Source organism: Phascolarctos cinereus, unplaced genomic scaffold, assembly GCF_003287225.1.
Source record: "Phascolarctos cinereus isolate Bilbo 61053 unplaced genomic scaffold, phaCin_HiC Scaffold_5;HRSCAF=322, whole genome shotgun sequence".
NCBI classification, from domain to species: Eukaryota; Metazoa; Chordata; class Mammalia; order Diprotodontia; family Phascolarctidae; genus Phascolarctos; species Phascolarctos cinereus.
The window spans coordinates 196,325,724-196,339,708 of record NW_027555958.1 but is presented as its reverse complement, the minus strand read 5'-3'; the positions used below and the strand labels follow the sequence as shown (position 1 = coordinate 196,339,708).

General features: G+C 34.4%; 1 protein-coding gene across 23 annotated transcripts in view; it reads left to right on the top strand.

Moving 5' to 3' along the window:
- RIMS1 (regulating synaptic membrane exocytosis 1) overlaps window positions 1-13,985 on the top strand; it is a 699,885-nt gene that overhangs the window by 603,339 nt on the left and 82,561 nt on the right. For 14 of the 23 annotated variants that reach the window (XM_078155292.1, XM_078155286.1, XM_078155284.1 and 11 more), the window contains one exon: window positions 5,274-5,509. The exons of the other annotated variants lie outside the window; for them this stretch is intronic. In XM_078155292.1, the coding sequence (XP_078011418.1) occupies window positions 5,274-5,509 (236 nt within the window). The remainder of the gene's footprint in view (window positions 1-5,273; window positions 5,510-13,985) is intronic. 23 annotated transcript variants of the gene reach the window in all.

Here is a 13,985-nt window from a genome sequence, read left to right as displayed (position 1 = left end):
CCTTGAAAAGAACTGGTTACTTTTTTATGATTTTGTCCCAAACACCTAACACAATACCTGACACATAATAGTCATTTAATAAATATTTCTGACTAGTCAGCAGCATTTACAATAATAGTAGTTAGGTTGAACAGTAGGTAAAATGTCAGGCTTAGAACTAGGAAGATTCTTTTGAAGTTCAAATCTGGCCTCAGATTCTTGCTAGTTATGTGACCCTTGTTAAGCCACTGAATCCTGTTTGACTCAGTTTCTCATCTGTAAAATGAGCTAGAGAAGGAAATGACTAACCACTCCACTACCTTTGCCAAGAAAACTGTAAGTAGGGTCATGAAAAATCAGACATAATGGAAAAACAACTGAACAATAACAATTTGCAATGTATTATGCTAGGTGCTGCATTGACACACAAAGGGAAAACAAAAATATAGCCCTCTTCTCAATGAATTCAATAAAAGTATGGAATTCCTCATCCCCAAGAAGTAGTACACATGGGAATTGTAATGAATTAGACAAAGATGTTAACAAAGTTTTAAATGGCAGAGACATAGGCAATTGCAAAGAGAAGTTGGAATATACCTACCTTTCAAGGTTGACATCAAAGAACCAGTGCACATGCCTTGGCATTTCTGTTGACAAAGGTATACTGGGCTAATTATACCATATCCTTTCATGTGTTCCTGTGTTCCAAATTCCTTTATGCAACTTTGTTCCTTCACTACCTAGATCTTAGAATAGAAAATCCTTAAGATCATTCCCAACTCTAACATTGCATGAATATATGATTTGGATGATAACTGACAAATGCATTCAGATATATTCAATATATGGTCTAACTGATAGGAAATCTACTTAGCCATCCCTCCACCAAAATTTGGAAAATTGACTAATATTTTTAGATGTTAATCATTAAAGAAATACTGATTGTGAAACTACATTTTGTGCAGCTTCAAGTTAATTGTTTAGGACCAGCTTTAGTGATTGAATATTGTGGACAGTAAGGGTTCACATTAAAACACACATGCACATACACATACACAATGGAGTTTCACAGGAGGACCACGTTTGTTTCAGTTAGGTAATAAGGAAATGTTCACTAATAATCTCTGTCTATATAATCCCACATAACTACACACACACACACACACACACACACACACACACACACATACATCTACACAATGGTAACTTTAGTTACCTGAATATTCTGCCATAACTGTTTACAATCATTAAGATATTTCAAGTTATCTACTTATTCACTGAATTTTTCACTGTATATCTGGATATTTGACAGTATATTGACACAGCAAAATAATGCATGTATGGGTCATTGTCAAAAGGATTTTTCAATATTTTGATTCCAAGTGATTATAAGTGGTTACTCCAAAAATTATTTTCTAAAACCCACTTAGTGAACAGCCAACTTTACACAGGCAACTTCCTACCATATGAAAGGCATTATGATATGTTGTAGGAATGCAAAAATAAATCAAAACTAAAAAAGAGCAAGGAGCAGATGTTCTATTAGAGGGGAAAGATTTTTAAATGTATAAGTAAAGACATTATAATTTGAGGGAAAATAACACCGACAATTTAGGGAGAGGGGTCAAAGTTTTTACTTGTATCATTTGGTGTACATAATCATAGCAAGTTATATAGCTCCATTGAAAAGTACTTCATCTCACAGAAGCTTTCTTCAATAATATAAGAAATGATATTTTGTCTTAATGAAGTATAAAAGTCTTAATATATGCCAAAAAAATAGAGATTGAGGGCTTTGAAATTAAATTCACAGGCAAAATGGAATCAGTGGATGAAGACTGTAAGACATTGATCTTCTCCAGGCAGAGACATCACACATCAGGCTAATCTAAGAGAATGCTAAGGCTGTGAGTGTTAAGAGGTAGATTAGCATCCCAACATCAAGCTTACTGAGAAAAAAAAACATTTATAGTAATTAACATTTAATCAATATGAGTCTTAATAGATAATTTTGGCACAATAAAATGGAGGAGAATGAGTCTAGAAAGTGTCTAAACAAGAATTTATATCTTATTAATGATGTAAATGGCTTATCATCTCAGATGAGCTATCAAAACATTAATAATTCCTTATCAAAAGGACAAAGAAGACTGATGGAGTTCTCAGAGCACACAATAAACAATCTAAAAATTATAGAAGTGCTTTTGGAACAAATATACCTCACTACACAAAGGAAAATATTAAAAACTGGCGCTAGATTTGGCTTATGTAACCAAAAGTGCTTTATCTCTGGACAAAGCCCATGAAATAATAACAATAATAGTTAATATTTGTTCAGCAGTTAATTATTTAAAATGACTAACATTCAAGAATAGAATCAAAAAGCACTCCCTGAGTGACACCCACATGAACTCAACCAACGATATATAAAAAAAAGAAACATTAAACAAATGACATAAAACATGAAAAAAATGAGTCATGCAGATTGGTTTGTAGTAACAAGGTTTTATGGTGGTGATTTAGGAGTAGTTCGTTGAGATCAGGAATACAAAAAAACAACATTAAGGGCCCCAAATTTATTGATCAATGCGGATCATTCAATGAAATGGTGGGAATTTTACATTTCATTGGTGAAATAATTGTAGTTACAAAATTTTAGGATCTTAACCTGCTGAATCCTATAGAAGGATCATCGCTTGTTCTTGGACCACTTCTATCTGAATCTCATCAGAAGAGATAAGAAGATAATGATAATAACAATCATAATTCACACTCATAGAATGTGTCCACAGAAGACAATTAGCGTACATTCAAGGCAGTCTGTTGGTCCACACTCCTAATTCTATATTTCATAAGCCCTTACTGATTAAATTTTGTTTTGGAAATGAAGAAGTTTATGATCACAACTTAGGATCAGGTCATTGACATCAGAAATTATGAAAGCTTATCCTTAAAGAACCTAGACCTAATCAACAATGTATATTATGCAAAAAAAGTCATAGAAACACATCATTATAGGCTGTAAATATTTAGCACCTACTAAATACATAATATGATATAACCTAGTAGATAGAAATTTACTGTGTTTTATAGACAGACAACAATCCCTATAAACAAAATTTAATGTATTATGGAGAACTCAACCAATAAAATATATTGGAATAGAGCCGTTATTATATAATAAACTGTTGCCCACAATCACCAAGCAATATCATAGATACATGAAAATAATATTTTAACTGATATCACCGGACCAAATGTACATAATTTCTGTGCTACATGTAAAAAAAAAAGCTGTCAAAATCTAGAGACCTAGCACAAAAAAATAATATTTTGTGGAAACATGATGCGTATTATATCACTCCTATTTTCCTTATTGCTACTTGAGTTTTGCCAAGAATACTCTGTGAGCTTACAAAGAATGAACTTATATCATAAAACTTTCCCTTTACTAGATAAAGCAATTATTTTATAGTAGTATCGTGACTTGCTCCAGGACCGTTTCTATCCAAAAAGAATGAGGCAATAATAAGAACCATAATAATAACCCACCTTCTGATAGTCCATAGGACATTCAATATAAAGGAAAAATGGCAGGATAGCAGTTTGTCTGAAGACCATTTCTATCTAAAATCAATCAAAATCAATGACAAGAATAAGATGGTGATGAGGATAAGAATGAAGATGATATGGATGGATATGATGATAAAGCTAAAAATGGAGATGATGAATGAAATTTTAAATGCAGAAATGTTTCATAGTGATCAAACTTTACAGTTTTTGAAATTATGAGAGATGTTCTCAAATTCTGATAGCTATTTATAGATAGCTTTCATGTGAGAAAGTGAAACAGTGTGGTGCAGTGTCTAGAGAGCCTAGAATAACCTAAGTTCGAATCTTGCCTCTGACACATACTGGGTGTGTGACCATGGGCAAGTCTCTTAATCTCCCAATTCTCTAGGCAATTTTCTAAGACCATGAGTTTCATGGAAGATGCCAACCTGCATGGTTAGGAGTTTCCTCAGCTGGAAAATCACAATACTAATGAAATCACAAGTCTAGTACTTATCATGTAATGTGGAATAATGATTAGAATTCTTCTGCACCCAGAAGCAGAATTCAAAACAATGAGTAGAGGCTATATCAGTGAGTATTTGAACCTCATATAAAGGGAAAAATGCCAAGCAGAGTTGTCCAAAAATGGAATCAATTGCCTTGAAAAGTCAGCTTTCCTTCTCTGGAGGACTTCACAGATAGGTAGAATAATTATTTGTTATGTAGGGTGGCATGTAGGAAGGCATTCCTATGCAGGTACTAGTTGAACTCTGAAGTTCCTTCTCACTATGAGACTCTGTGAGCTCCCTTTGATTTGTGATTTAGGGATGAGCTTAAAGGTCAAGCTTCCTAATGAAATCTCTGCCCCTTTGATCTGATGTGGTGTCTGAAATTCCCATCACCAAAGTCATTCTTTTGGTTTTCACATATTCTGTTTCAGGAAGGCCCTACTTAAAATGTATATACATTACTGAAGAGGAATATATATAAAGCTGTATATTGGGGCACAGTATTAATAATCTGGGTCCTAATGTAGAACAAAACCCCGAGGGAATGAAAACATTAAACATAAGTGTCGGTTGATTACAAGAAGCAGGAAAAGTCTATAGCATGGAGTAAATGCAACCCTGGAGACAAGCCTATAGAACTCTGATGGGGAATGAGGGAGTGTATTCAACTAAATGGACACAGCTCCATTAGGAAGGCAGATGATTGTGTGATTTCCTGAAAGGAGCATAGAAGGTACAAGCTGAAGGAAAGAAATCCATTTCCCCCTTTAATTCTAGTGTATTTGGTGGACATTAATTATAGTCATATTTTTGAGTAGGATTATTTTCTAAATTTGTCTTTCTGTATATCTAAAGATTTTGACTTTGAAATGAGCATAGCCATAATGTTTTAATTTGTCATTCCTTTGTTATGCTTATTGCATGTTAGTGTTTTCTTTTGTTACTGAAAAATATTTAGAGATGACTACATGATGGTGAGAAAAGTGATATAACTTTAAATTGAATATAATAAATATTTGTAGATAAATTGGTTTAATCTAAAAATACTTACAGCTACAAGGAAAGCAAGTCAGATGAAAACAGTGGGTGCTTGATAAATGCTTGTTGACTTGAAATTGTTTCTCTATCAAATTGATTAAATTGTTTGAAATAAAGTAAGTTGAGCTGAGAGACTCTTATCACTTGCATTTAATTTATATATGCATATATGTTTTTACTTTGTAAATATAGTTCATTTACCCCTAAAATGCAAGGCAGACGGATGGGAACTTCAGGAAGAACCATCACAAAGAGCACAAGTGTGAGTGGAGAGATGTACAAACTGGAGCATAATGATGGAAGCCAGTCAGACACAGCTGTTGGCACAGTTGGAACAGGTGGAAAGAAAAGGAGGTCCAGCCTTAGTGCCAAAGTGGTGGCTATAGTATCTCGGAGAAGTAGAAGCACATCCCAACTTAGCCAAACAGGTGAGTGAAGTTAATTCAGCTTCAAACTGTATCATTTTGTGCACATGATGGTAAGATATTACCCATGTCCCATGACTTGTGATAGGACCATTGAATGTCCTTGGATACTAAAAGAAAAAAGGTTCTATATCTCTCAAAATTTGCTTCAGGATTTTTTGTTATTGTTGTTGTTCTCATGTATTCATAAAGTATTTTTCTTTTTGTTTTAAGTGCATTTGTACTCTTCTCTGTATGATTGCTAATTTAAAAAAAAAAAGACTTGTTTACAAATGTGCAAGGAAATGCAAAGAAATATAGGTCCAAATGGACTCATGAGAAAAGCAACAGGACTCTCAGGAAAACCATATGTCCATTGGAGAATGGCCCTTTTTCTTATAAATATGAATCAATTTCTTATCTATAGGATAAAAACCTCTAAAAAGTTTTCACTTATAATTTATTTTATACATATATAGTACATGTAAGCATATACGTATGCATATATATGTTTATATGTCCTATAGAAAGGTGAGTTCTTAACCCTCTCTAGGAGTTTGAAGGTATTGTATCAAAACAATCTTTGAATATGAATCCTCAATTCTGCTTTCTTCTTTGTAACTGAAAACCTAATACATATGTTTAATCTGAGCAAAATGGGTCAGTGGATACAGTAAAAGCATGATGCTTCAGGATAGAATTGTTTCAACTTTACTATCTATAAATCTTAAAAGCTTCTTTTGTGTGTCCTTGAGGTAAAATAAGTTTCTGATAGAATAAAGCAAAGACAAGAAAAAAGGTAGTATGCTTTTATGTCAAAAAATATTTCTGCTTCTAAATAATATATGGACAGATTGGCTAGCTCATTGGTGGAGTCAATATTAGGTAATGGTAAAGGTAAGTGAAATATAGGACTGTTTGATATAACTTTGTTTTTCTATACTGATTACCCCTAGCTCCTGATTCTTTTCAACAGAAACAAAAATATTATTTTCATAAATTTTATTTATACCAGACAACTTCTGGTGTAAAAAAAATTTTTTTCCTTCCTGGAATGAGTTTTAAGAAAAACTCATGTATTACAAGATGGATCCAGTCAAATGATAAGTTCAAATGGAATTATTTTGAGCAGTGGATTGTTAATTCTTTTAATACAGAATTATGTAGTTCAGAAATTATCAATGTCAGTAGTATGCATTATCATTAATCTTAAAAAAAAAACCTTCTTTCCTTCTTTTTTCCATTCCCCCTCCATCTTCCCTTCCTTCCTTCTTGTCTTACTCCCTTCCTTGCTTCTTTTCTTCCTTATCTACTTTCTTTTCTGACTAGTTGTTAAAAAGTTAAAAAATTTTTGAATTACAAACTCATAAGATTGTAATGGACATTGGGAAATCACATGGTTCTTTCATTATCTCCAACATCAAAATCATCTCTGTGAGGATATACACACATTCTCAGGGTTTAGGATGGTAGTAATCAGGGTTTGAGATGAAGGGAAGGAAAATTTACACATCAGATTTTGAGGAAAGTGGCAATATTTAGAGTCTGAGGACCTTAGAACAAATCCTGACTTCCCAATTTACTGCCTATTTGATATTGGTAAATTATTTGGTATATCTGGACCTTAGTTTCTACGTCTATTAAATGAGGGAAACAGTAAGACCTGTTTCATTAATAAATCCTCTCCTATGAATTCTACCCTTTTGGCACAAGCTACTTTCATGCAGTTCAAGGCACTACACAAAATTTCTTAGGTAACCGTCTTCTGGCCTAGTATTTTCTGTCTATTGTTATCCAACTGGTGTGGCCTCTTTTTTTTTCTATTTTAGAATAAAATGTTGCCAAACCCTTTTATAGAACCTGTATTTATGTTTAAAAAGTAATAAGTTCATATAAAACCCAGTTTAACCATTCTATCCTCCCTTACTTTAAAATTTGTAAAATTTGTATTTCTATCATGTTAAATGTTATAAAATTCTATGGTTTTTGTCAGTGTCCTGATTTTGGGATGTTTTCTCAGTTTTCATTTTACTTGTTATCCCCTTAGCATCTGATACTGTCCACTGAGAGTTTTCTTTGAACCTTAATTGCCCAAATCTTAGGAACTTCTCTGTATTTTTCAGTGTCTTCTCTTCCTCTTCTTGCCCCTCTAAGTGTTCATTACCCCCAAATTAGGTCATCTTTTTTCATGGTCACTCATTGGAAGATCTAATTCTTTAGTATAGTTATAGCTATTATTTCCACAAATACCATTGCCAAATCTCAAAATATTTGATGGATATTTTGACTTGGATGTCCCATTACTTCAAAAGCAACAAGTCCAAAAACTACTTAATTTTCCCTTCTCTTACTTCCTTTATTCTGTTGTTGCCAACACTATTTCATAATCTAAAAAATCTTGGAGATATTTTTAAACTTCTCTTTCTTTCAATCCTCATAGGGAATAAATTACCAAGTTTTATAGTTTTGTTCCTTAAAGTTCCTTTCCTTTTTTCTCCTTTTCTTCCTTTTTCATTTCCTCACCTACAACAAATCCCAAATGCCCCACATCAAGATGGCTGAAATAGTCGTCAATGCCTCCAGTTAATCGTACATATTACAGGCAGATTAATCTCACTAAAACTCTACTTTCATTTGTGGGAGTTTCCCATTACCCACAGATAAACTTCATTCCTAATATTTGTTATAAAGTTCTCCATCTCTCTCTGTCTCCTTTTCTGTCTCCTTTTCTCCCCTTCCTGATTTCTCTCCCCTCTCCCTTTCCTCCTCTTCCTTCCACTTCCTCCTTCTCTCCTTGTCGCTCTTTTTCTGTGTGTGTGTGTGTGTGTGTGTGTGTGTGTGTGTGTGTGTCTCCATCTCTGTCCACTTCTCTCTATCTTTGTCCCTGTATGTGTATTTTCTCTTGGGCTTGACTCTTTCTGTCTCTGTCACTCCCTTTGTCTCTTCTGTTTCTCTTCTGTGTTTATTTCTGTCTCTCTCTCTCTCTGCCTAACACAATGCCAGGTGTATAGTCTATACAATGCTTAATAGATGCATGTTGAATTAAAGAGAATTAAAAGTAGGTTTTAGTAAACAATTGTTTCTTAGATACATCTACTAAAATTCTCCATTTTATGGAGAAGAAGCTATGAGAAACATTGAATTCCTTAAGGTGTTTCTGAATCTTTCCACCCTTATTTTGTTTTTCTATTCTCTTCAATGGAGGCAGTGTTGTACAGAAGGGCAGCGAGGTGGTGCAGTGGATAGGGTACAGGATAGAATCAGGAAGACTTGAGTTCAAATTCAGCCTGCAACAGTTAGCTATGTGACCCTGTGCAAGTCACTTAACCCTGTGTACCTCAGTTTCCTCTTCTGTAAAATGAGCTAGAGAAGGAAATGACAAACTACTCTAATATCTTTGCCAAGAAAACTCCAAACAGAGTTACAAAGAGCTGGACATGACTGAAACAACTGAACAACAACAACTAGTGTAGGAGACAGCTAATTTCAAAACTAGGAAGATGTGGGCTCAAGTATCACTTCTGACAAACATGAGTTCTGTGACCCTGAGTCAATCATTTGATCTTTCAGTAGTCTAGACAAATCTAAGAATATAATTTTCAAAAAGTGGCCAACCAGCCCTGAATTTGAACTCAGATCCTCCTTCTTGATCTTCCTGAGTTCAAATCTGGCCTCAGATACTTGCTAGCTATGCAAGTCACCTAAATCTCTTTGCCTCAGTTTCCTCATCTATAAAATAAGTTGAAGAAGGAAATGGCAAACAACTCCACTATCTTAGCCAAGAAAACCCCAAATGGAGTCATGAAGAATTAAAAATGACTGAAACAACTGAACAACAAGAATCACCCCAATGAAAATTTATCTTTTATCACATTTTTTAGATGTACATGTACCCATTACATTCAGTTCTTGAAGTCAGAATTTGGTTGCTTTTTCTTGTGTCTTAAACACCTAGCAAAAATGCCTTCCATACATTAGGCACTCAGTAAATATTCGTTGAATGAAATTGGTGATTTTCTATCTCCAGATCCAATTTATGATATTCCAAATGTGGAAATAATTTGCCTTTTATTACATTAATATGTATGGGCAGCTAGGTGGTGCAGTGGGTAGAATGCAGGGCCTAGACTCAGGAAGATGAGTCTTCCTGAGTTTAAATCTGGCCTCAGACTAGCTGTGTGAACCTGGAAAGTCACTTAACCCTGTTTGCCTCAGTTTCCTCATCTGTAAAATGAACTGAAGAAAGAAATGGCAAATGACTCCAGTATCTTTGCCAAGAAAAATCTCCAAATATGTTTATGATGAGTCAGACATGACTGAAAGGACTGAACAACAAATATTAACATTAATTCGAGCTTGCAATGAGCTGTCTTTGTTACCAAGCCAATTTGTAGGCTTCATAATCATTATAAAATCCTCTCATATATCACTTTGATAGTAAATGCCATCTGACTAAATAAATAATTCATTTCTCATGTTGTTTTTCTCACCTTAAATGCCCTCCTGTCAGCCTGCAGAAATGTTTCCTTTATTTAAAGAACCAGACCTTGCTGTTCCTTTCTTGTCTAAAAAGCATCCCTCTGCTGTTCCAGCCCATTTTCATTATTTCCTTATCTGACTTTCTATATCACTGGCTGACTGTATTCATCATCATCATCATCATCATATCATCATCATCATAATAATAATAATAATAATAATAATATCTAGCATTTGCATAGTGTTTTAAAATTTGCAAAGTATTTCACAAATATTACACTTTTATTGCCACAACAATCCTGGGAGGTAGGCACAATTATTATCCCCATTTTACAGATCAGGAAACTAAGGTAGGCAGAGGTCAAGCATCTTGTCCAGGATCACACAGCTAATAAATGTCTTCAGCCAGATTTGAACTTAAAAGTCTTCCCCTAGTGCAACACCTTTCTAAGGCAATACCTAGCTAATTATTAACATAGTTCAGCAATTATTCTGTACCCTTTTGTATTACCTTCCATTTAAGGAATGAATATCTACATTCTCTAGTGATATAATCTCCCCAGAACAAAGGCCCTGCCTTTATACTTTGACCATGGTACTCACAGCACCTTGGAAAACACCAAGCCTGTAATAGAGCCTCAGACTTGATAAATTTATGAATTTCAAAAAAAAAAATTACAGGTATTTCCAAGAAGCTACTCTACATCCTCCAGAAATGACGTGTGTAAAAATTGAACACAATAAGCAGGATCCAATAAGACAAAGTGTGTAAAACTCTTTTCAAACTAAATGACTTTATAAATGTGATCTATCATAATTCTTCCTGCCTTTGTTCTCATCTTTTTTGATGATGCTCAAATAGAAATGGTCCAGGCAAACTGTCAGTAAGCATTTATTAAATGCCTGCTGTGTTTCAGACACTGTGCTAAATGCTGTGGGTACAAATAAAAAAAAAGATAGTTCCTGCCTTCAAGGAGCTTACAATCTAATAGGGGAAGAGAATACACAAAAGGCAACTGAAAAGCAGAGGAGGACAGGGTGGTTACCAGGTATTGGGGGAAGGAGAGCAGGGGAATTATATTTGTACAGTAGAAACTAAGGAGAACCAGTGATAGAAAACAGAGTTACTTGTCAGGGGACAAGTTCTTTTCCTGTTACCCATCTCTTATACTTAAGATTTTATGAACTAGTGCATATATGGGTAAAACAAGTGCTCTTCATAGCTGAATAAAAGTAGTAGTATATAAGTGCATCCTCTGTAGATTCACAGAAAATGACATTTGCTAGCTGTGTGAGCCTGAGCAAGTCACTTAACCTCTCCGACCCTCAGTTTCTTCATCTATAAAATGAGAGAATTGGACACAACGGCCTCTAAGGTTCCTTCTTGCTCTAAATCTAGGATCCTATGATAATGTGATTCAGTGTCAATCAGAACAACAGAAATGATATCTACCTCATACTGTTCTTCAAGTCTTAGTATTTTAGAAGCTTTTTATTCCATAGAGTTTGGCAAAATCTCTTAAATAAGATTTTCTTTGGGTTTGACATTTGTGAGCAATAGTTTAGTCTATGACCATTGCATGATTCCAGGATGGTGTATTGGTTGATTTCTACATAATGTTTTGAGATTTGCATTATGGGGATTTGTCATCTTTTAGTCCCCCCCCCCAAGAAATAGCAGCCTTCTAATGTATAATGCTAGCTACCAGGTCATGCGCTGATAGGTAATCAATAGGAGATAATTTCCATAGCCTCCTATAATATTTTATCATTATCACTCAACATCAACATCATTATCATTTAATACCTAACAAGTACCAAATATAACCTTTTCCAAGTGGGAATATGGGAAGGACCCCCTCTGTTTCCCTTGTTTTCCTCCCTAGTTTACCCAGGTTTAAATTGCAGAGAATCTTCTAATCACTTCTTTTGTCTATGGTCTTCCAGTACAGTCTCTATTGGTGACACTTTATGTTGTTCAGTCATTTCAGATGTGTTTGACTCTTCACTATCTCATTTGGGGTTTTCTTGGCAAACATACTAGAATGGTTTGCCATTTCCTTCTCCAGCTCATTTTACAGATGAGAAACTGAGGCATACAGGGTTAAGTGACTTGCCCAGGGTCACACAGCTGATAAGCATCTGAGGTTGGCTTTGTACTCCAGAAGATTAATCTTACTGACTTCAGGCACTCTATCCTACATTCTATCTACTATACTATCTAGCTGCCCAACACTTCAAAGGAGTCTAGATTTAGAGATGGAAGAGATCTACAATAATATTAAGTCAAACTTTATTTACAGATGAGGAAACTGAGGTCAAAGTGGTGAAGTGACTTGCATGAAAATCAACTAGTAGTAAGTGGAAGAGATGGAATTAAAATTTGTGAAGACTGAATACAAATCCAACAATTTTTAGGTGATATAATTTGGAGAAGGGTGTTATCCTTCACAGCTTGGTGATACAATAGGGCAATGGATAGATCATAGGACTTATAGTCAGGAATACATCAGTTGGAATATTGCCTCAGATACTTACTAGCTACATGACCTTAGGCAAATGGCTTAACCTCTCTGTGCCTCAGTTTTCTTATCTGTAAAAATAAGGATAATAATAGCATGTACCTCTTAAGTTATTGAGAATTCTACCTCATTTATTGTGAGGATTAGATGTTGTAGCATATGTAAAACATTTTAACAATCTTAAAATGATATATAAATGATAGCTATTGTTATTATTATCACCATTACTACTACTACTACTACCATTACTATTACTGCTACTACTATTACCACCACTGCCACCACCACTATTGCTGCTACTGCTACTGCTATTGCTACTACTACAACTATCAATTTCACTACTACTACTATTATATTACTACCACAACTATCACCCTATCTTGGGTTATTTGAGAAACAGAATTCTTGCTTGACTGGTTTCTGGTGTCTTTGTCACTTTGGGCTGGTGCTATGCATAATTTCCACTATTTATATATTGGGGAGAAGATGGAAGATTTTTAATAACCTTAAAATAGCCATTCTCCCACTCCTTTCTACCCCAAATATTGAGTCAGACTCAATCTGAAAAATATAATTTGTGGCTTCTCATGTATCATTTCTTTCTTTTTTGTTTTATAACAGTGTGTTAAGTGCTGTCATCTTTAATATCTGTTTATTTCTCATTTCCTGACAGACTTGAAACCTTATTTTGATGCTGACTTGTTAATATTTGGCCTTCAGTCATTTATTTCCTTCAGGGAAGAATATTAATAAAGTAGCAATTATTGCTTGGTGAGAATCCCCATCTACTTAACTCGTGGTTCATGGCACACAAATTCCCAGCCCAGGTCTGACTTTAGATGGTAAATAACGTGATAAAGAAAATTTTTAAGATAACATAATATCTATGCTTTTAAAAATGTTTCTTCAGTAAATTATAACTATTGCAATACACAGTGACATTTGGAATGATCTGTTTGTTTCTTTGGGAGAGGAGAATTTTATTTACCTTTTGTCTGACATAGTGATGGCAGCTGTTGCTATTTCTGAATTAGTTATCCCTTTCTTAAAATGAAAATTTTTTTTGTAATTTCTGAAAGACAGTCCAAGTCTTGCATAAAATGTCCATGATATTCTTATTCCTTCTAAAACTTATTTATCAATGTAGTCAGAGATGTTGATTGTTAAATTTCACAACTCATCTTAAAATTACACACATGTAAGTACACATACAGTTGCATGCATGTATATGCCCATACATATATGCACATGTATAGCATATTACGATATGACTCTTTTCATATGCATGCACACTTTCTCATCTGTGTATACCTACATTTACATAATTATGTACACACGGTCATATACATCACATGATATATTTTGGTCTATCCCTGTCAGTGTAGGGAACTGCATCTGTGGAAACTCCCTCCACAAATGCAGAGCAGGAAATTGTCTGTAACTTATACTCTTTAAAAACTGTCTGGGCACCGAGAGGTTGTAACTTGCTTGTGATTACA